At 43.9% G+C, this 23,292-nt stretch overlaps 2 protein-coding genes across 8 annotated transcripts in view; one reads left to right on the top strand and one right to left on the bottom strand.

The window, feature by feature from the left end:
- LOC103377719 (inhibitor of DNA binding 2) overlaps window positions 1-1,656 on the top strand; it is a 2,260-nt gene extending 604 nt beyond the window's left edge. For 3 of the 4 annotated variants that reach the window (XM_025058040.1, XM_017038691.2, XM_017038682.2), the window contains exons 2-4: window positions 83-164; window positions 566-626; window positions 1,483-1,654. In XM_025058040.1, the coding sequence (XP_024913808.1) occupies window positions 83-164; window positions 566-622 (139 nt within the window). In that variant the 3' untranslated portion in view covers window positions 623-626; window positions 1,483-1,654. Of the gene's footprint in view, window positions 1-82; window positions 165-565; window positions 627-1,482 lie in introns of all 4 variants that reach the window. The other variant, XM_017038685.2, reaches the window with a different exon arrangement.
- Window positions 1,657-3,579: 1,923 nt separating this feature from the next.
- LOC103377674 (kinase D interacting substrate 220) overlaps window positions 3,580-23,292 on the bottom strand; it is a 45,519-nt gene continuing 25,806 nt past the window's right edge. For 2 of the 4 annotated variants that reach the window (XM_008308586.3, XM_025061730.1), the window contains exons 24-32: window positions 17,026-17,204; window positions 14,619-14,830; window positions 13,793-13,903; window positions 11,273-11,305; window positions 9,453-9,569; window positions 9,232-9,330; window positions 7,331-7,552; window positions 5,983-6,216; window positions 3,580-4,944 (exon numbers count right to left, since the gene is read on the bottom strand). In XM_008308586.3, coding sequence (XP_008306808.1) covers window positions 4,105-4,944; window positions 5,983-6,216; window positions 7,331-7,552; window positions 9,232-9,330; window positions 9,453-9,569; window positions 11,273-11,305; window positions 13,793-13,903; window positions 14,619-14,830; window positions 17,026-17,204 — 2,047 coding nt within the window. In that variant the 3' untranslated portion in view covers window positions 3,580-4,104. The remainder of the gene's footprint in view (window positions 4,945-5,982; window positions 6,217-7,330; window positions 7,553-9,231; window positions 9,331-9,452; window positions 9,570-11,272; window positions 11,306-13,792; window positions 13,904-14,618; window positions 14,831-17,025; window positions 17,205-23,292) is intronic. The other 2 variants (XM_025061731.1, XM_008308603.3) reach the window with 2 other exon arrangements.

The following is a 23,292-nucleotide window of genomic DNA, read 5'->3' as shown; positions in this document are numbered from 1 at the left end:
TCACCAACGACTCCCTCGCCCTCCAGATCGCGCGGGACTCTAGTGTCGCCCTCGCCAGCCTGCATCACCCCGCACGGCCGGGGCAGCAGCAGCAGCAGCAGCAAGCTCCATCCAGGACCCCTCTGACCACCCTCAACACAGACATCAGCATCCTGTCATTACAGGTAATTACACCGAACCTCCCGAACCTGCACCCACATCCTGAGAAAACACAGTCGGACGTGTAGTGGTCGATATTCAGTCCCATTTTGTCGGCTTTACGCGCATTTAACCAGTGCGCTCCTGGAGCCGCTGTACGTAAGTCACACAAAATGGCTTGTTGGTAAGAACCAGGAGGGGAAAAAAGAAACATGTTGGGTTTTTTTGTTCTGTTTTCTCTCGTCTTTTGTTCAAAACGAGATGAAGAAGATAATCGACCTACATAACTGTATTGTTTCAGCGCCAGACGTTGTAATCGGATGCTGCGTAAAAAAAAAAGAAGATAGAACGAGTGGGAGAGAGAGGGAGAGAAGCGGAGAGAGAGAGAATTAACATTTTTGCTTTGTTTGTTTTTGTTTGTTTTCAGTCCCCGGAGTTGCCGTCAGAGCTGCTGACAGATGACAGCCGGACTCTGCATCGTTAACGCGGTGAGTAAAAGCCCCGCCGCCGCTGCTGCTGCCGCTGCTGCTGCGTCGTTCTGTCCTCTCTGTCTCTCAGTCTGTTGGAGCAGAATGTCTCACCGTCAACAGTGCTCCAGAACAGCCCGCGGGTTCTAATCGTTTTCCATTTATTTACTCAAACTTCTACGTCTAGTGGTTGTGGCGGGAAATCTTCGACCCCCCCACCAACACCACGGGCCTGGGTGGACTGGACCCAAGTGTCGGGTTCACGCGTTTTAATTCCGTGTAGAAGCAGCCCCGGGACACATCCCGGGACTGCACTCGGACCTGGACAGTGTCCGTGAAGGTGTCCCAGGTCCAGACCCGTCAAAGCCCCGATGATTCCGTGACTCATCACATGATCTTGCGCCCATTGAGTGTGGAGTAAAAGTGGAGCCCGTGGCTCCTCGGCAGCCACGAGTAGTAGAAGCAGAAACAGTCGTCGGGCTTGTGTCTGTAATGAACATCATCTGCAAACGGAGTAATAATGGCTGCTTGGAGTACTGTTTGGAGTACTGTTTGGAGTACTGCTACTACGATGTCTGCACATAATTGGTACAAGAAGTGGGTCGGCGCCAGCTGAGCGGCAATTACGCTGATTCCTCCCCAGATTGTAGGTTGAAGTTGTGTGAAAAGTGTGTGTGTCCTTCTCTTCTCTCTCTCTCTCTCTCTCTCTCTCTCTCCGCGTGTGTGTGTGTGTACATCTGGAGCGCAGCGTTTGCTTAGTATTGGGAGTGTTTGGTTAAATGTTAAAAACTGCGGCTTCCTCCCTGGCGCCAGTCTGTCCGGATCTCTGCCCTGTTTGCATTTTCTAAACACGCCTCTCTTTCTCAATCTTTTGCAGGTGTTTGGTCAGGACGCAAAACACACGCAGGACCTGGGGAGCAGGACTTTCTCCCCCCCCCTCCTCCCCACCCTCCTCTTCCTCTGCTCTCCCACAACTCCCGTCTCCTCCTGTCCAACCTCTGTCCTCCAGGCCTGGACCCCCGTCCACTGCCCCCCCCCCCCCCCCCCCCCCCCCCACGTTGAAATCGAAAGACTTTTTTTGCTTAATATGGGACAATCTTTATGTGATGTGCATTGTTTATTTTTGTTTTGTTTTTCTTGGACATTATTTAAATTAAAACTTTATTTGTGGGTCCTTTCTGGAAATGGAAGGCGCATTATATTCCCGTCAGTGGGAGGAAAAAAAACAGATTTTTGTTAAAAGGATGATCTCCCCTGTCCGTCACCTTCTTGTCCCCCCTCCCTCTCCGCTCCTTGTTGAAAATCTTCGCTTTTTTGCGGAGCTTCGGAACGTGAATAGAAAGACAACTTGGTTAATTACTGTAAAAAAAGAAAAAAAGTTTAGTCTTGTCTTGTCAGAATCGTTGGCACATGAAGGACTGGACGTTGTTTAACGAACGAGGGGGGTTGAAAAAAAAGTTTAAAAAAAGAAAATGAAAGATTGAAACCATGTCGACTCTCGTCGGGAGTTTACTGTATAGTTGCAGGAATTTGACACTTCTGCAAACGTGTAATGTTGTACTTAATTATGCTGAGACTTTTTATAAAAGTAATGTAAATTGTACCTTTTTTATACAAAAATAAATCAAAAGACACAACCTGGACATGTGTTATTTCGGGGGAGGATGGATGGATGGGTGAGGGGGTGTTGGGGGTCACAGACATTAAACCAGTGCGTTAAACAATTTTCGTCCAGCTGGTGTCCCCCCCACCACAAATACTGGGACATAAGCGCGCTTTATGTACAGAGAACATGTGACTCGGGCGGAAACCACGACCTGGAGGCGCACGGTTGCATTAAAGCTGATTTCGGGCACAGTGGCTGCACTCTGTCCGCCTCACATGATCTGTACGAGTTAATGAGATTAAACTGTTTTGATGTGACAGTCCGAGCTTCTATTACTAGTAAAAAAAAACAAAAAAGAGATATATTTAAAAGTCATGTAAAAACTTGAACTTGTTGTTGTCATAACGGATGCTGGGAAAAATGTCCGATGTTGAAGTTGGACTCGGGAACAGGTCTCGGTGGTGGAGATGTTACACATGCTGTCAAAACAGCACAGAGCCCCCCCCGCCCCACCTTAGACTTTAGACCCACATCATCAGATCATCACGTCTCAACACAAATGACGCCTGATCCACTCGTTAGTTTCAGTCACTGCGCCCGAAGCAGCGAATTAAGAAGAAAAAAAAGTCAAACAAACAAAAATGGTTTAGTCGTTTAAAAAAACAGAAAAAAGCTCTACAGTAAAGTCTCACCAAAATCCCCCGTCGATTTACGCACTCAAATCCAGGAGTCACTGAGTTGAAGTCGACTGTCACGCTGACGTTTGTATGGAGAGCGCGCCATCTGTCGGTCAGCATGCCCAACCTTTGCAACTGTTGAAAACAAAATTTAAAATTTAATTTGTTGATTAAATGGACAGGGTTTTTTTCCATGCAAAATGGGGAAAATACGTTAATTTTATTTTTTACAAAAACACATTTTTTTACTTCAGGGAACTTTACATTCAATTAGAATAAAGACTATTTCAGTGAAAAGGTTTATATTAAAAATACAAAGTAGCACAGAATATGATTCACAAATATTACCTGAAAAAAAAGCAGAAAAACGTTTTTGGCAACAATATAGAAAAAAGAAAAAGTACCTTTTAACAGAAGGAAACCTCCAGCAGATCCAGGAGCAGTGTTCAGCCGTCGGCCTGGGAAGAGAGAGAGAAAGAGGGGGGAAAATGTGGGAGACGGCAGAGGGGGAGAAAATGGAGCCGGGGCAGACGTATACTGTAATCTTTGTACAGTCAGACGAGCTGACAGTACTGTTGGAGGAACAAGTGAGTAAAATCAAACTAGTTATTAAATGAATCATTCTAATGATGGCTGCAGTGTCAGGTCTGGATCAGGACGGTGACTTAGGAAAAGAAAATACAAAAAAACGTCCACATCAACACAATGTTTATTGATTCACAAATCAGTTTTCACATGAACGTTGGAAAAAACACCAGAACCACTTCAGACTCGGACCAAAGTTCTACTTCACCACAGGAACGACTTCATACAGATACCGTTTATTTCTAACATTTTTATTTCTGTAACGCCACTTCTTACCAAACAACAATTCTAATGTTTCCACGGTCACATGAGAACCCGCACTGTAACAGTATCACAACGCCTTTGTAACGTGACGGAGGTGAGACGCTCCAGTCCTGACCAGGCGGATTCAAACACACAAACACGACTCTGACTCTAATCCAGATTCAGATCCAGTTCTACTGAATACTAGAAGCTTTTTCTTTTCTTAGCTTTTTTTTTTTTTAAATCTCACCACTGATTTACAGACAACACCGTCTACTCTGACCTCTACCTAACGATCATCATCTACTCTACAGTCTACGCTTCACAACATCAATGACAACATCGACGACAACTGTAACATGGACCCAGTCGATCAGACCCTCCACCCTCAGAGGACGCTCTCTCTCTCGTCTCCCAGGTTGATGCTGCGCAGGTTCTGGTTGTGGATGGTGGCGGCCGTGGTGTTGCTGCTGCCAGGGGTGATGATCACAGCTGGTGAGACGTCGATGCCGTGGGAGGGTGTGGTGGGGGTGGTCTGCTGCTGCCGGCTGTTGTTGGTGTTGGTGTTGTTGTTGTCGAGGGTGGTGCTGCTGTCCGCACGGTTCAGGTTGTTGACCCCGCTGGACGGCCACACTTCCTCCGGGCTGCTGGCCATTAGGCTGGCCTCGGACGGAGCCTCGGAGCAGATGGACATGCGGGCCACCGTGGCGTCCTGCAGGCCGCTGAGGCTGCTGGGAAGAAGGCCCCTCTTGAAGACCAGACCCTCCAACTCCGGGGCATCTCCCTGAGACTCCTCCAGGGAGCGATCCGAGGATCGGTCAGATGAGCTGTCGCTGGAGCGCATCCCCGAGTCGGAGGAGTCCTTCTTATCCAGGAGGATTTCGGAGAGGAATCCTGGCTTGGTCAGGGGCCCGGTGAGCTGGGGGGTCTTCTGGGAGGAGAGACCCGAAGCGGACCTGGCATCTTTTTGGAGGAGAGGTGTAGTGTTGTCTTCTTCTTCTGGGCCAGAGTCTGCATCGTTGGGCAGCTTGTGGTAGTACGAGCCCACGCCCTTCTTCCTGGAGGCCGGGGTCCTGGATGACGAGCTGTGGTCCAGCCTCTCGTCCTCCTCACTGATGGGGTCCAGAGTCTGGGCGTCAGCGGCGGAGGGGAAATCTACAGAGTCACTGGGCTTGGATCCTCTCTTGGTGAGGGACTTGCGGCTGTCTTGGTCTGCTCCTTCCTTGGCCTGTGAGGTTGGGAGGATAATTGAGTCAGAATACCATAGAAATACACAGTATCCTGTCATACTGGCAGAGGAGCTTCCGTACAAGGGACTCCTGTCTCTCCTCCACTTGCCAAGACAAACTGAAAGCTTAAGCCAACATTTAAGAAGCTAAACAGAGACCGCTTCCCCGCTGTCGCAGTCTGGAATAAGAACTGAACTACCATTTAGATAAAAACAGAAAAATATTATCTGAAACATCGTACCCTGAGGTGACTGTTGGGGCACAGCGCCCCAGTTTATAGGAGGTACAGTGGAACCTTGAGATCCGAGCGTCTCGACATACGAGTATTTCAAGATACGAGCAAGACTTCAAGCACATTTGTGATTCAAGATAGGAGTAAAAACTTCAAGCACATTTGTGATTCAAGATACAAGTAAAGACTGGAGATACGAGCTTACGGACGCCGACGCCGCCTCACTGTTCCGTATTGTGTTTGCGTTATCTACGTGATTTTCTCTCTCTTTTGTGCATTATTCTTCATAATAGTGAGTCCTAAGAGTGAGTGGTAAGGATGGTGGTGAGAAGAAGAAACACATGATGACCATGGAAATAAAGCATGAAATTGTCCATAAATATGAGCGTGGTGCCCGCGAAAGACAGAATAGAAATTTAGCAAAAATAAATGAATAAATAAATAAAAAATAAAAAAGTAAGTTATTTCTAATATGGCATTTAAGTATCTAAGTTACATCGTGTACGTGTGAGGTACGCTACGGAATCAAGTGTCTAGGTACAGGCCAACTCTCCCTCCTCCTCCTCCTCCACACATGCCATCATTAGCCGCTAATGTATCGTCTGTGTCGAAGGTAAGAACTCATAATTCAAACCACATTTTATTTTATATCACAGGAATCCGTATAGACTATAATTTTTATAACAGATTAATTTCTTTTCAGTTATTTCTTATGGGAAAACATGATTCAGTTACGAGCTCCGTCCTGGAACGGATTACGTTGGTATCTACTTAACTTATTTAGCGGTTGATAATTTCACGTGACCTTTTCACCCACCCCTTTGTCCTCTGAACCGTTGGACTGCATGAAGTGCAGAGGATGGGGCTGCACCGGTCTCTCTCCTCCACTGCCGGACATCTCCAGCTGGGCCATCTGAGCGATGTACTCCCTGTAGGCGTCGCGGTACTCGTCCTGCTGCTTGTCCGTCAGCTTGCAGATGTCATTGGACGATTCCTGGGAGTTGAGGCTGGACATGCTGGAGGTGCGGTGATTTGTCACCTGACCACATTAAAAAGAAAAGAAAGAGTTAATTTTCACAACCATGTAAAGTTTGTGGAGTGAATGTTAGAAAACATGCCACTGGGCGGAGCACAATAATAGAAACCGATGTTCTCTGAGTGTGAGAACGAATCCAGGCAGCGACGAAAGACATGCTGTGTTTTCAGTCTTTTTGCGGATTTGAATTTAAAACACATCTCAAAGTGAGATCATACAACAACAGCAGCAGGACCAGCTGTCTCTGTGTGACTGTTGGTGCTCATGTCTCGGAGATTTTGCAAATTGGGAATAAGGAAGGTGAAAATAACAAACATGAGACCCCAGACGCCCAGCGCTGCTCTGTGTTCCTACGTGTATGATTTTAATTTTTCAATACAAATATAAAACAACCCTCTTCTCCCCCCCCCCCCCCCCCCCCCCCCCCCCCCCCACCCCACCCTTCTTAAACCAAAATTCATGTGAAACCACTGAGGTCACCAACACACTGACTAAATCGGTAAATAGGACTTGTGAAACTTGTGGGGCTGCAAATGCCTTTTCACACTCACCCTTTTCTGGCTGAGTGTGAATTACACAGAACAGACCTAAGGTGTGGGTGATCCTATTTACAGCTGCAGATGAAATGAGTAATTTAGAGTAATTCAAATTAAAAGACTTGTTAAAAAAAAAAGTCAAGATGCTCCTGAGTGTGAAGCATGAGGAAATTAGCATATATATGTCATATTTTTAAGGGCCGTTATCAGTTTTTCCTCCAATAATGAAAATCATACAACAAAATGCCTGGGTTTCACCAGTTCTGGGGGAAAACGGCTGCATGTATCAGCTGACGTCGGGAAGGGAAATTAAGTGTTTGGACAATATAAGCTTATTGGATATTGGCATAATATATTTAAGATATTTGAAGCTAATGTCCAAACCAGTGAAGACGTGTCTCCTAAAGGACAAGGCTAATGTTGACCTTCACTGCTCTGCAGTGACTCCAACCCAACAGAAACAGTGGCGTGAACTGAAGCTCACATCAGTAGACCATCGTCTGTGGGAGGCTGTCAGATTTGATTTAAATAAAAACTACAACCAGAAATTCAGTATAAATGATTGTGATCAGACGACTGACCGGCCAATGGGAGCCAGTGCTGTGTCTGGGAGGCTCCTCCAGCCCAACTCCGCTGAGCTCCTCAAAGCTGAGGTTCAGACTGAAGGCGGCGGCCTCAGACTGGGCCCCTCCCATGGAGCGCCTCCTGAGCTCCACGGGCTGAATGGAGCTGCCCTGCTCACTCACGGAGCGGGAGTCTTCCTGGAGCAGAGCCTGGCTTTCGGCGTGACGTTGTTCCATCACCTGTCCAAATGCAACAGAACTCCATTTGAATTACATCGTAAAATACACCACAAGCACAAAACAATGTTTGAATGACAAATAGAAAAAACAAAACAAAAAACATGTGCTTGGGAGAGGAGAACCGGGAGCTTTTTCCTAAAGTAAAGTTCTTCATCTGTCCTCTCTCCTACACGATAATAACCTTCTTTCACACAGATAACCGTCAGCCATCTTGAACCAGATGGCCCTGCTGGCTGCGTCCTGGCAACACCACAGTGTTTAGCTGTCAGGCCGCTGCAGCGTCCAGCTGCTCCTGTGTGAGCTCTGCATCAGATCTACATCTGAGAGTCACCAGTCCCAGACACTGTTTTAGTATTAGGAGCACAGATAAGTATCTGAGGAAGTGGAGACGGCCACATGTGTTAGTGATTCCGACCCCCGGCTCAGTCAGCAGGACGCCCCCCCCCCCCTTCTTGTAATACGGTTGATCAAATCTCCTGTACTTCATCTCAGCACAGCATCATGTGTCATATTGTGTGGTTTTGTTCTGTTTCCTTTTGCAATAGAGAAACGCTGACAGAGATGTTTTTTGTTTTATTGTTACTTCAAAACAGAGGCCCCTAACCACCAGACCTAACAGAGAAAAACCCAAAACATATTTTCGGATTTTATCGATTACCAGCGCAAAAGAGGTTTTATTTTGAAAACGAGCAGATTGTCACCCTGTAACAAAGGCCTCTTTATACGTCAATGTGATTGTCAAAATAAAAGTCTTTGGAGATTCAGTGTTTCTTAGTATTGTATATATACATTCATGTCTCGGCCACTTCATAAGGTACAGCTGTTAAACAGCCTTGTAATGCACATTTAATCAGCCTATTACATCACAGTAATTTGATGTATTATGGCATGTAGAGTGGGTTGGTACGAAATCTTGAGAATCGAAGGAGGAGGAGGATTGAACAGGTTTGTTGTTACCAGAAAAGTTTGTGACCTGCTAGGATTTATGATCCAAAAAAGGAAAACATATATATATATATATATATAATCTAAGGCAAGAGATCACCAAAACTAAAAATGTTGTCCAGTTGGATTACTGTTTGGATTTCTTCAGTGTCACAAATGTTAAGGCTGGTGTTGGTGGAGTAATGGTGCAGAAAACATCTGTGTCACTCGTGTGTCTAGGTTCTAATGGTCAAACTCCACATGTCACAAAGCTGAAAATCAACCTTGTTTTTTTGTGGAAACAATTGTGCAAAACAGGAGAAGTTGCTTTGTTGGTTTGCAGCTGAAAAAAATCTGCAGCAAACATTTGATGTCAGTGAGTTGATTCAGCCCAAAATCACTGAGCCAGGTCTTCAGAATCTTGTTGAATTTATGCACCAAAATGTTCAAAGGCGGTGCTCAGGACAAAGTGTTCAGTCTGGGCCTAATATAAGGTACTCAATAAAGTGGCAAGAGTGTGTTCACGAGACTGTTTGGAGTACGGCCCTAAGGTGTGTTTGCTCGGCTAACTGAGCTCTAACTCAGCTCTAACTCAGTTCTAACTCAGCTCTAACTCAGCTCTAACTGAGCTCTAACTGAGCTCCTCTGCAAGAATCAGGAACCAAACTGTCTGTGTGAAAAAACAAACAAACAAAAAAAAAAAAAAAACACTGTTACATTCAAGTTCAGGCAATGACGGATGTACTGAGTCTTACCATCCCCCTGAAGAGCTGCCAGTCACCAAAGTTCATCTGCATCTCTTTCTTCAACTCGTCCAGGCTGCACTGGGTCAGCACTCGACCGTTTATGTTAGCCTGCAACGCAAGGGAGACTTTTTCCACTGACTGTTTTTTTTTTTTTTTTAATTTTAAGACCTCTTGTACAACGCATTCAAGCATATGACAAAGGACAGAAGTAGACAAAAAAGAAGACACACCCTCCTGATGGTGGAGATGTACTGATGCAGCATGGTGGAGTCGATGCCGTCCATCAGCTTCAGACGCTCACACACGGCCTCTGTGTTCATGGAGCTGAGCAGGGCGGCAGGAGAGACCTGCGCAAATCCATGCATCAAAAAATAGAAAAGAATAAAAATGAAAAAAAAAACATACACTTTGTTCGGGTGGTTGTGTTAGATTTGGGTTACCCCAGCAAACGCCCTCTGTTAGGGAACACTCTTCACTACCAAACAAGCAACCATTGCTGTCAGGGAGGACATGCAGACCTGTTACTGTGAGGCAGGCAGAGGAGGACGTACAACTGCAATCCCACACTGTAACTCTCTCCATCGGTCACACAGTGCGAGGGTACGTGTAAACAACAGCTGTCAACCTACCCAAATATACTGTTACCTGCTCTTGTTCTTTTCCTTATGTATACATAAGCAACTAAAGTGTGCGAGCAACACTTGAGAGACGGAGTCAGAAAGTCTGCGAGGCCGTGGCGGAGCTGAGCCGGAGCGGCGGCTGTCGAGCAGCTACTGGCTAATATAACCGCGGGCCTGTTGACGCTGTGGAAGGCCTGGCAGACGACAGACGTGCCATCCTGCTGGCATCAAACCTAAACAAACCTCACACACCCGCCGTGATCCCACTCCTCTGCTCTCCTCTGCCCTGTTCCTTCTGCTCTGCTTTTGTTTTCTAAACTTTGCCTTTCCACTTCCTCCTCTCTTTTTTCATCCCTCCGTTTCTCTTTAATCTCATCTCTGGACCAACTCACAACCCACACCCACTTTATCTTTGCGCTCGTCCATCTCTCGGCTATTTCCAACCATTAAGACATTAAGGCATCGCATTTGGGTTTTGCTTTTATTTGGGGGGAGAGAGAAAACAGAGTCCAGTCAGACTGTGAGCGGTTACAGCTCAGAACGTACGACCCCAGTACACAGAGAAAGACGCCAACGTGTTGGAAGAAGTGGACAGAAGACAGAAGACAGAAATTACTGTTCATACGCACGACACTAGATTCACTCTGGAATAAAACTACTTTGTTAGTGAGTCTAATGCAGTACTACTACAGGACAGGATACTAATATTTACAAACACACTTTTCAAAAAGTTGGTACACTTCAGACAAATACGATAAAATCTAAAACGACTCCATGTTTGTTTGAGGCGTCGAGTGTCCTAGACAAATACGATAAAATCTAAAACGACATGTTTGTTTGAGGCGTCGAGTGTCCACATGAATCACAACAGTGGAACAAATGTCAAGTGTCATAGCCCTGGCTAATGGTAACGAAATTAAACAAGACTGAGCTTTGATTCAGGAAAATTGTAATGGAATACTTTTCTGATCCGATTTGTGTCGATTAATCAATGAATGGCTTCAGCTCGAATTTTAAATATTTAACTGTAGATGATCAACGTAAAACGTAACAATGACCGTTTTCATGATGGAGCCTCGGGACGGAGAAGTGAGCGAGGATACGTTTCGCTGGAAAGACCAAAACCTTGTCGCTAAAATCAGCTGACAGTTGACCTACTTATCAAACAACCACTGAAAGTAAAAAAAAATCTCTTCTCACTCGTGTTGCTTTTTTCAAACCACATTTTGAAATATTTGGTGCCCTTACGTGTAAGCACTGTACCAACTTTTTCAGAAAAGGAGTCTGTGTTTCTACCAGTCTACTCTGTGTCCTTCTACAGCATGCTTGACAAATCAGTGTCTACCAGGTTAAGATGGAGCAGACGGAGGCGGAGGGTAGAAATCAACGCTGATGTTCTGATGGAAAGGGCGTGAAAACCAAACGTGTACCTGCTTTAATTTGTAAGGCAGCGACTTTAAAAGCTTCACCAGGAGACAAAGAGAAGCAAACAGAAAACTGGTCAGACAATAAAACACACTGACATTCAGCACAGTATCAGGCAGAGAGGGTGTACCTGGGAAAAGAAAAACAAAAAAACAAGAACAGAACAGGGCTGAGCAGCGCACATGTTGAAGTCATCATCACCAGGACAAGAGAGACATTGACAACAGTGCAGACAGACATTTATCTGCCTCACAGCAGGGGGGGGGGCGCGGCCTCCCTCGGAGTCCGCCGCTCAGTCCGACAAGACATAATAATAATAATAATAATAATAGTAAAACAAAAAACGAGGCTACCGGAAGCTGAATTATTACTAGATTTTGTTATTGTTTCATTAAACAGGCTTTCACAGTCCTAATCTTTACAGACAGAGATGAAACAAAGACAGACAAAGAAAGAAAGTGTCGCTGAGAAGAATGAGACGTTTCTCACTCAAATGTTTGACTCCAGGAAAAAGGCTTTGAAAAACCGCCGCCTGATTCTGACTGTGAGGACGTGATCTAAGAACAAGAGCAAAAAGTGTAAAAGTCTGTAAATGTGTGTGTTCTTAGGGATCCTCTCTCAATGTGTGTGTGTGTGTGTGTGTGTGTGTGTGTGTGTGTGTGTGATAAGAATGTAATTACAGCTGGGCTGAGCTCAGGGCTGGGCAGAAGGATGGGGAAGAGGAAACAGAGCTCTGCGAGGGAGGAAGCATTTTGGTAAGGAGATAAGCTCTACCAGTGCTGGGCTCATTGTGTGTGTGTGTGTGTGTGTGTGTGTGTGTGTGTTTGTGTGTGTGTGTGTGTGCTGCCAGCACCAACAGTTGCTCTGATGATAATCCCGGCAGGCCCAGGAATCCACACTCTCACTTATATCAGCGAGGCAATTACACTGAGCTCCGCCTGCTTACATATGACAAAGAGTCACATACAAATGAGCGAGTGTGCGTGCACACACATCCACGTTCGCAGATTTGCAGAAAATACAGGCTCACGCGAGCTCTGCATGCGGAGATAAAGTCGGAAGCAGAAGACGATGATATGAGCTAATGTACGACCAAAAGAAAGAAAGAAACAGAGGGGGGGAAAAGGAGAGTGAGGAATAAAATTTATACCCAGGAACAAAGAGGGGTGGGGGGCGTGGGGGGGTACAGAGCAGAGGGATGTATATCTGGAATAAAATTCAAGAGAGAATTAAAGCCATGAAGGCTCTGGGTTTTAAACTCCCAAAATACAGCAGTTAGAGAAGCGGAGTGATGAAGGGTTACGCAAAAATCTGTATTTAAATCTCACATACGGCTTTTATTAAATGCACACTGGCAGCACACTGATAAGACAGGAGTGTTACCGTGAAAGTTGTTCTCTAACAGTGGCTGCATTATTCTTAAAATGTGTGAATATCAGAGTGTAGTAGCTGAGGTTATTTCATTTGACGTCAGTTGTTTTAGGAAATAAAAACGTCTGTGTTTTTCCTGTGTTCTGTATCTGACAGTGATGTGACGATCCACAGTTTTCTCCATCAGACGTTCTGTACTAGCAGACATATTAAACATGCAACGAAACAGATGACAACGGGCGTCAGGTCAGCAGGCAATTATTTACATCATGACAAGTCTACGTGTGCAACCTAATGCAAGTTCTTGCGCTAACGCTGGTCAGGTTACCATTGCGGGGTCAGTGGGGGAGGAGGGGAGGCTTTCCCTGTCATCCTCCACAATAACTTCCTAACATTGGCAAAGACATTGAGACAAGGACTGAATGAAGAGCTCATAAAGACTGGATTCACAAACATAATGAGAAATACACTAACATGAGCAGCTGGAGCCTGGAAACATTTTGATAGGATCATATTTTTCAGTATTCAATGTTGTGTTATTTAATGATAATTTCTGACAAGTATTGCTTCAGGAAATCATGCCATTTTGTTCTGTAACAGTCCTCTTAACATGCTCAAAATATCATTACAAGTGCTATGCAACTTAAACGGATTTCTTACCTGACGCCACTCTAGGCCTACATTAAATAAAATTAGGCAGGTATCAACATTATGTCCATAACAGGGAAGAACCAAAGTATAAATACAAAAGATGCTTTTTTTGTTTTTGTATTTTATTTTAATAATTAAATGGTTTTGTTTTTTTCATGGATTCGTCATGAGTTCGACAGTATTTAGCTTTTCTGCTCCTTTGGTTTGGTCTTTGTTCTTTTTCATGTTGAAGGTTGTTGACCACTGGCATATACCTAGAGCGTATAAAGGCTAAAAAAAAACTACTATGCTACTGCATAGTACTTGTAATGATATTTTGAGTGAGCTTAGCGCCATAAAGGCCCAGAATAACAATAATAATAATAACAATCTGCTCTGATTGTTTCCCTTCGTAGTTCATCTATTAAATCAGTTTGATTATTCAGACACTAGTGTTACGTGAGGTAGCTGCAGTACCCACTTGAGTCCAAGACAAAAGTCAACAGCGCTGCTTCTTTACTTACAAGTCCAGTGGTTTCCTTTGGATGGCCGGGTGGTTTAATGGAGTGATGCGAGGATGTGGGAACATAGGAGTAAGATCGTGGCATTTGATACACATGATGGGGAAAATAAGGCTACAGGGATAAACACAAAAAGAGGGGAGGGAGTGGGGAGAGAAAAGAAGGTGAAACAAATAAATAAAATGAGGGAGATGAAACACACAAGCGACAAAAAAAAGGAACTGGGGAAACAAAAACAATGCTAAAATAATTATGCTTCATGGGATGCTAATTAAAAAGACGTGGTTGTGATGTGAATAATCTATGATCTACATAGATTCCATTGTAATGAGGCATTACAATGCATCGGATGGAGTACAGATCGGGGCGGGCAGGTGTGTGGAGGGACTGGAGAGTACCGTGGTAACAGGAAGTGTTTATTCTGTTGCTGCTAAAGAAGCAAACGTTGATTTGGAAACACAACAACAAAACTGAATGAAAACCAAACCATTATTGATCAGGCAAAAGGAAATAGATATGTTTCTCATTATGTCACTTTTTCTTTTAATTAATAAAATAATGATTCAGTTTGTGTTGTGTTAATACCTCCATTTGTAGGACAGTAGGGCACAGCAGTCTGGCATTTTATGTCTAAAAAGCTATTTACTTTGGGAGTTTGGGCCTGTTGTGTAAATCAACAAGTTTCTTGGGGAAAAAATCTTTCAACATTGAAGTGTAATTTTTTAAGGGGGCGGGGTCAGAATAAATATGGATAACTGATGGGAGTTTTTAACAAAATAATAACCAACGGAATCTGGTAATCTGACCCCAAATTCCCATTGTGTCTCACCCTGTTGTAGAATGGATGCTGTGGACCTGTCATCCCACTGAAGTAGGCACTGTGAGGCTGTGGAGGCAGAGAGCCCGTGTAGGAGCCTGCTGGGGACAAGGCACTGGAGAGCTGGTTGTAACCTGACTGGGGACGGGGCACTGCCTCCTGCAGGGGCAGCGTGGGATAGGTCACTCCGCCGATGTGCATTTGCTCCCTGGCCGCACGCACATCTAGGAAATGACAGAGAAAGAACAAGAGCAGAGGGAGAGAAGGAAGTGTTTATCAGCGATGCTGACGATCTTGTCTTGGCGATGACTATAAAGAGCCCTCAGATCCACCCACGCCTCAATAAATTAGGTTTATTTCATCATCTCAAGAGATTTTAGATGGTTTGCAAATCGACATGGGGGAAAAAAAACATCAAACGATCAACGCACACAAGAGCGAAATTTCTTGATTCTTAAAGCACCAGGGAATACAATAAGAACGTTGTTCCTGGACATGTTCTCCTTATCCAAAATACACGGCAATCAGAGAGCTAATACCAGAGAGAAAACAAGCACAGATACTAGGAATAAATCAACTTCTAACTAAAACTTTTTTTTATCCTATTTGATGTCTGTTAGTACATTAAAGTCATAAAACAGTGAGCCTGTTGAAACGTTGTCTTCTCCCAGTTCCACACCACCCATGCGACAACTTTGGCACGTGAAACCCTTTGCCTTCCCTGACAAATGAAACGGCCAAAGACCACCGACCGTGTGAAGTGAAGTGTGCTGCCACAATTGTTTTCACATAAATCAGTTTGATTTGGAGTTGCGGACCAGAAGAGTGGGGAGCTTTTGGTTGAATCTCCCAAATTAAAGTTCAATAAGCCCTGAGGCAGAACAGAGCGGCTCTGTGTCGCTGGCAAGAAAGTACGAACCAGAAACAGAAGCAGGCACCAGAATGTCTCCTGGTTATACAAGTGGCTGCTGAATGACACACTGAGTGAGACCCAATCCAGCCTGTGAACACAATGGGGGCCTTATGATGTGAGTCAGCCTCATGGGCGAGTATCAATGACAGCACTGCCCACTGGCTGACCACAGGACAGAGCGCACCAAGTACCTGGCCGTGCAGGGAAGGGCGCGGAGTGTTGATCGTTTGTTTTTTTTTTGTTTTTGTTTTGCTCCAAGAGGTGATGAAAATACCTGCGTTGCTCATGAGTCAACATAAGCAAATAAACATATGTGCCGGGTACGTACAGTAGAGCGGACCAGACTAGACGTCTAGTTGTAAGTTCTGGTCATCTGTTCCCTCAGTGACTCAGGCCCAGGATTTTGGAGCAGATTTTGTGTGTATTTGTGTTTTCTGTGGTCCCACAACACTGTGAGGCAACGGCATCACACTAGGCGTCATTGACACGCCTGAATGGCCAACGTGAACACTGACGCATGGAGGCAAAAGCACAGGGCTCCACAATGATGCTGTATGACGACACTGCAACCGAGAAAACTGTGAAGGTTTGGCTGAAGGTTGAGGTTGAACTTTATTGATCCTGCACCGGGGAAATGATTGTGTTCCAGAAGAATTCAAATTATAAGAATGTGATACATGCTCATTTGACAGTTACTGCACATGAGCAGAATATATTGCACTAACACCCGTATTACAACACTGTAGTATGATAAAGAGTGTAGTACATACTGAGAAATGAGAGAGAAAGAGAGAGAGAGAAAGAGAGGGAGGGAGAGAGAGATTACAGTGGCCTGATGTTGGTGGGGATGAACGATCGACAGATCGACATTCTTCTTGCACTTGTGAATGTCAGCCCTGCGTCTTGAGGCAGACGGAGGAGAACGAATTTAAATATTATAACAATCACACAGTTCTGTACTTGAAACAGGCTTGTCATTTGATTGTTTGGAAATTAAAAGCGGAATCTGGGGACAGGGCGGTGAGGAGAAGCTGGAGCTTCCAACAGTGTGCATTTATGGAGGAGACCCTGCTACAATGAGTACATGAGTCTGCCAAACTGGGGACAGGGCGGTGAGGAGAAGCTGTGTGCAACTCAACAAACCACAAAGAGGACAGTTCTGACTTTATTAAAGCCAACTTTTTTCCTCAGACACTGAAAACAAAATATTATTGTTGATATCGACGTTAATATTTTACAAAATGTTTTCAATGTTATGTCAATCTTTTGGGTCATGACTCGCCAACTTTTTTCCTCAGACACTGAAAATTATGTCAATCTTTTGGGTCATGACTTTTGACTTGAACTGTTTCCCTCTTAAAGCAAATAATGATGTTTTGATTTTTTTAATTTACATTTTCAGCACATACGGACTCCAGCTTTAAATCGCTCACAGTCTTGCTAGCATTAATGGTATCAGAGTAAAGATGGTTGGGTCAAAGGTCAACACTCTGATCAGTCAGTTACCTGCTATGATCTCTCTGAGTTTGGGGTCCAGATTGACGGTGCAGGGCAGAAACATGTCCACATCTCTGGCCGTGAGAACAGGTGTCCTGGACGACAGGAAGACCTCGAAGCTACGAATGTCTCCATCTATCTCCAGCAGTGGCTCCACGTCCTTGGTGGTGGGAATGTTCTTGGAGATTCTGTCAAAGAAAATGTAGGAAGAGTTGGAGAATTCAGAGCAAATTCAAAATAAAAGCATAAAAGTTGTTATTATTATGTGTGGGCACTGTTGAGTTCCTGTATGACCACTTGGAGTACACTAAAAATGAAACCGTTAAAAAAGTTTTACGCAAAACTCTTCAGTGGTGCCTTTGCGGCTGCTAAACGCGACACATCACATTCTGATGAAAAACGAAAAGAGGAAATAGTGAGCAGCACTGTTAAGATTGAAGAGATATGCAACAGTCATCATCATCATGAGAGCGGCGAGATAAGTGGATTTAGAGAAGGCAAGATAGTGGAAGGAGGGACGTTGGAGGACAGACAGAGTGACGGATGTTATCTTTCCTCAGCAGAGGAGGAAACCTGAGTAGATGACAATCTGGGTAATTTAAACAAGAAGCAAACAGATGCACGTCACACTGCGGCGCTGCAGTTTGACATGATGTTTGTTATCACGGGACTCGGGTAAACACAATGTTTGGAGGTTGCGCCATTATCGTGTGATGTGCCATTTCCTGTTTTTACTGCAGAAAATAGTCTTAATTATAGTAAGAACGTTGATGTGCACAGTTTATAGACTTTGAGTGAAGGAGACGTTCAATTATATATTTACTTTGAAGGTGTTTACGTGCAACATTTGTCCACCCTTTTTTTTTCAGACATAATGGTTCATTAAAACTCCAGAAACTCCAGAAAAGAGATTGAGAGATTTCCTTATCTTCTGTTAGGGACAAATTTTTAGTAGTCTTGACAAGAACCTCTGACTGATATGACTAAAATCCCAAGTCCGACCTCGTGTTTTTCTTCTTTGTGGTCATTAAGACGTAATTTCTATTCAGTTTTTGGGGTTTTACCATGAACTTTGACATTTGGCAGCTCAAACTGTCAATGAATTTCTCATATTAAGAATATATTTAAATGACATTCCTCAGCTTAAACATGATTTGGTTTAGAGCTCGACTATGTTTACTGACAACCAATCAGTTTGGTACCAATGCAAGAAATATGTACGATATTGGTATTTTATAAAACAAAAACAAAAAATGTTTTTCTATGCAAAGTGAAGTTAGTAATAGAGAGATCAGAGATGTTCTGTTAAAGTCCTTGATATCACTTTCCATATGCTGTTAATAAAATATACATATATATCATAAATGGAACTGCTTTTTGTTCAACAAACGCTAAATATCAATTTCAACTGGTTAAATAATTAAACACGCTTTCGATGAAGACAAATCTACAAAGGGAACAGACACCAAAGCAATCAGTGCACTGATCCGGAACATTTAAATGTGATGATTTGACACTGGTCATTCATCACCAGTGTGTTTGCAGCTCTTATCAGATGAATCAGACTCCAGCAGGGAACAGACTTTTTTTCATGTCTAGGTCCATTTCTTGTTTGAACCCCTCTCCATCATTTTAACACTAGATGCTTTTTTTCGCTCCCTTTTCTCGCTTCCTGTTTAACCTTCCCTCTATTCAGGTCAACTCTGAATCTGCTTCCTCCTTGTACATCACAGTCTGTTTACTGATATATGCTCAGCCTGTGCAGAGAAATACATTTTTGGAGCTCTGGTTTAGATCAACAGTACTATTGATCCTGGTTTTTTTAGCCAAGCCTGTGAGCACGTATATATTTCAGGTATTGGCTAAATTCTCCTCCTCCTCCGCTGTTACATAATTTCCATTGTTAGGCTTTTGGCTGATTTTCCAATCCAGGCCACTTATGGCTCTGGACCAGGTGGGGTTCCAGTCTTCTGTTCAAGGACAATTTGACAGGACAGATGGTTGATGATGGACACATCTGCTGGTGGAGGTCTGAAGCCTGTGACCTTGTGGTTACAGGATGTCTGTCATAAAGGATATGGGTCTGGTGGGGAATATAAGTACGTGTGTGCAAGAGAAACTCTTACATCAAGAAATAGGTTGGACTTGGACGTAGGGCTTGTTGGTGTGTATCTTCATTTCAATTGTAACTGTGAACCGGATGATTAGGTGGACTTTCAGAATCAGCACCAGATTCAGAAACAGCCAATACAGTCAGGTTTGGACTGACAGAGCAAACGATCATCTTAGTTTTCATCAGAACTTTCACAAAGTGACTCTAAAGGTCAGCAAAGCTCCATGTTGACACACGGTTTAAAGTTTTGCTCATATGACCTCTTTTATAGAAGATAAGCAAAACACTGAAGTCCTGATTGTTACTAGGGATGGCTCGATCCAATACCTGAGATCAGTATTGGTCCGATCTTAGTAAAGATTTCAGGATCAAACATCGAAAAAACCCATCTCCAATGTGTCGATCCGATACCTCAACCCAAATGCTTAACTTTCGAGACATGCCACAAAAAGAGACGCTATCGCCTCAGCAACAACAGCCCACACCCTGGTGGAGGAGAAAAAAAGGTATTGGATGATTATTGGTACGGACAGATGGACACTCCAGTTGCCTTATCCGTATTGGACATGAAAAAGTCATATTGAGCCGTCCCTTGATTGTTACCTGCACACACTGACTTCTGAGCTCCACCAAAGACCAGTAGTGGTAGCTACACAGACACACATGCCTGTACGCCTGTCTGACTCTGTTTTCCCATGAACTATATTATCCCTACAGAGGCTGGGGAGAAGCATGTAATTTTTTTCTCATTTCCAGCTGGCTTTTGCTGTTTGTTTGTGGGTCTGCAGACACAGACCAACAGGAGCCAGTGAGTCACACACAAACACACAGACACACACAGGGCACTTCCTTTTGGCTAAATACAGAACACCCCACAAAAGTCTTTTCTTAGGAATCTAGAGTCTTTTTATAGCACTCTCCCGGTGCAACTCTGTGACCACAAAGTTTCACTAGTTTGTACAGGGCATTGCTGTGATTGTGGGAGTAAGGTCATTTGTTTTAAATTCTGAAGCGACATTTTACACTTGGAATTTGCTTAGTCATTTAAGCAATGCACCAAAAACCATCCCAAATTGTGCTGACTTGCACAGTTTTCACCATCAGAAACACAGCAGTACAAAAAAAGCAGCAACCTCCAAGGGACAACCAGTCAACCTTTGTACCTTTCTTGGTCATACTACATGGTCTTGTTTCTTGGAGAGAAGTCAGTGAACCTTGGTTTACAAACGAGATGTCTTTGATATGAACTAACAGAAAGCACAATAGTTAGATTGCCAGTCTCTGAGGTTTATTGTTGAAAAACCAGTCTGACAAATGTTTTTTTCCTGTCCTTGTACACTGACTGCAAAAGGATCAAAGAGAACCAGTCAATATTCGTTTAATAAGAAGACATACAGAAATGTAACAGATGGAGGGAGAGGAACAGCAGTATTGGAATACTAATGAACCTCACAGCTGATGTTTCACTACAGTTTTTCTGGCCAGTACGTTGATCAGCGGGACAAACAATTGCTCGCTGAATGCCCACAGCTCTTTGTAAATGAGGGTTAACTAGCGTAAATTACTTTTTTTTTTCTGCTGATAACAAATGATGAGTTGTTGGCATTACGCAAGTGACGCAAATCACTTCAGACTTAGTCATCCTTACAGTGAACAGATGACACGGACTAAATTAACAAAGCCATTTTTATCAGACATCAGTTGCCAAATGACAAGATGGATGTAAGGGCTGAGGCGCCGCCAGACGTCAGCGTGGCGTGCTGCTTCCGAACAGGCGGAGAAAGACTAAGATGAAGAAGGGCAGGCGTCCTGGCGGCCTTCCTGCACAATGGGTCCATTGACAGGACAAAGCTTAAAACTGCAGCAGCGAAATTCATTTAGGTCCAACGGTTCTCTGTGTGGTGTGGCTACACCAACTTTTCCAAATGCTAATAGAACCCAAAGGTGGCTGAAGAACAGCATTTGTTCTCCTCTCAAACTCCCACATGCTGCACGCAGCTGACGGGAATGAGCAGAATCCAGCGCTCTAGCGCTTCCGACCACTCTTTTGGGCGACAAAACTATGAATGCGCCACTTGACTTTGTTTTACAGCTGCCCTCTGTGCTTACGGACGACATGCGCATGCATGCCACACAGAGTTGGTCACGCTGCCAAACATTTCCATAAAGGGGCCCAAAGACAAGGACGGAGGGAGAAAGAGACGCCCGCGGAACAGACACATTGTGTTTGACGAGCTCAAGAGTTTCAGTGAAAGACACTTTGTGACCGTTACAACAATGTGTGGGTGAAGAAGTTAACCAGGCCCAGGTCCGACACATTCCGTCCGCGGCCAGAGTCATGTCGGAGCCACTGGCGTGGTGTCTGCCATGTGCATGAATAAAACTGCTGAGGTCCTCTGCAGGAACAATGGACGGACAGACAGAACAGCCTTCTGGCATGTGGACTCAGGACCAACATTTTGAGCTTTCTACATTAGATTACCATATTTTCCGGACAATTGCACAAGAGTATTTGTCGCATCTGTCAAAAAATGCACTGTGAAGGGGAATAAAAGATAATTTGTATGTTTTATTTTAAACATTTATTCCACACAAATCCAAGAATGGATGTTTAATGTATCTCTTTTTATTGGTCTAAATCAAATGCTTTGGGCAAAGTGGACATCATGTATCTCGGTCTTCTCCTGTCTCTATCCTCTCTTCTTGTCATTGCTCTGCCAACTGACAACTTGCGGCAGCTTCTGCTTTCCATACATAGTCGTGGTGAAGTTAAGTCCAATAATTGGAAGTCTTGTGTACTAAGCTGGACCTGAGCATCCCCGCGCAAACCGCAGAGACAAGCAGGCTAATGGGAAACACACCAGGCTGATAAAAACCAAGCAGCTTTGGAGCGAACAAGCTCTCCATGAGACAGGCTCAGGACTCAGTGGTTCCCCAAAATGTTGATTAAACTCATATGCAGAGTCAGAACTGAGCCTCCTTGTTCCAGACCCCAAACCTTAACTGAACCCTCTATTCCAAGTATCTAAGGCCTCACTCTTGACAAATACTAAAACACTGAAACCTCAGCTCCGTGATTTATTTTTAAAAGGAAAGATTGGAGAAACATACGGTAAAAGCAGAGTTTGTTCATTATGACACTTATGTTCACCACAGAGTTCATATCAGCTCATGTGGCTGCTTTAAAAGCTGCGATGGCCATCTGATGGAGCGCTAAAATAATAAGAGTCAAGCGGCTTTGACTGCCAAAGTGAAGACAAACATGTTTTTTTGCAAGAGATAATACATATGAAATCAGTGTGCTGTTGGGCTAAAATCCATAGAGTTAGTGGTTAACTCAGCTTGGAGGATTCAGACTGAAGCACTAATCCTCACACAATAGAACGGCCCGTCAGACAAAAGATCGAAAAGCGACAGAAGAACTCCGATGAATGTGAGATTTAGAGAGACAGGGAGAGAAAATGGCGTCAATTTTTTGGAATGCATCTCTGCAACTTGTGGTGAGCAGAAACCCCACGTTGTTCCAAAAAAAAAAAAAAAGAAAAAAAAGAAAATCGTATCGAGAACCAAATTCATCAAACTGAAAACACACTGTCGACCAATCTGATAACAAAATGCTGTAGAACACCAGGCCCTGAGCAACGGCTTCTTTAAAACATATTACTTTTTTTAAAGCAATATTATTTGTGTCTACTTGAGGCTTACACAACCTTATTTATTTGTTTAGCCTTTGGACAATAGTTGACAGATAAATCACTACGAATGAAAACGTATTTCTTTTCTGACTCTTGATGACCCACATAAGAGTTTACATAAAGGCAAGTCCCAAAGGTTCTGAGACAAGATGCTTGAATCTAAAAAATGCTCCATCCAGAGGTGAATCCCAGGTAGAAGTTGTTATCGACCTAAGGTCATACTTGAAACAGTAACGGGAGCAGAGCTGATCTCTAGTTTCAGAACCACCAGACTAATCCCTCAACCTTGGCTTACAGGAAGAAATAAAAAGGGCTTTAAGGATTTTCTGAAAAAGAATGCAGCGTGACGTTCATTCTTTCCCCACATGGTAGCTTTGCACGCACACACACACACACACACACACACATGTTCCTGTGTCACCTGTACACAATGCCAGATTTATCCTTTTTTTTAAACTTTAAACAGCT

This window comes from Cynoglossus semilaevis, chromosome 1, assembly GCF_000523025.1.
Source record: "Cynoglossus semilaevis isolate Cse_v1.0 chromosome 1, Cse_v1.0, whole genome shotgun sequence".
Taxonomy (NCBI): domain Eukaryota; kingdom Metazoa; phylum Chordata; class Actinopteri; order Pleuronectiformes; family Cynoglossidae; genus Cynoglossus; species Cynoglossus semilaevis.
This window is presented reverse-complemented; position numbering and strand designations above follow the sequence as displayed.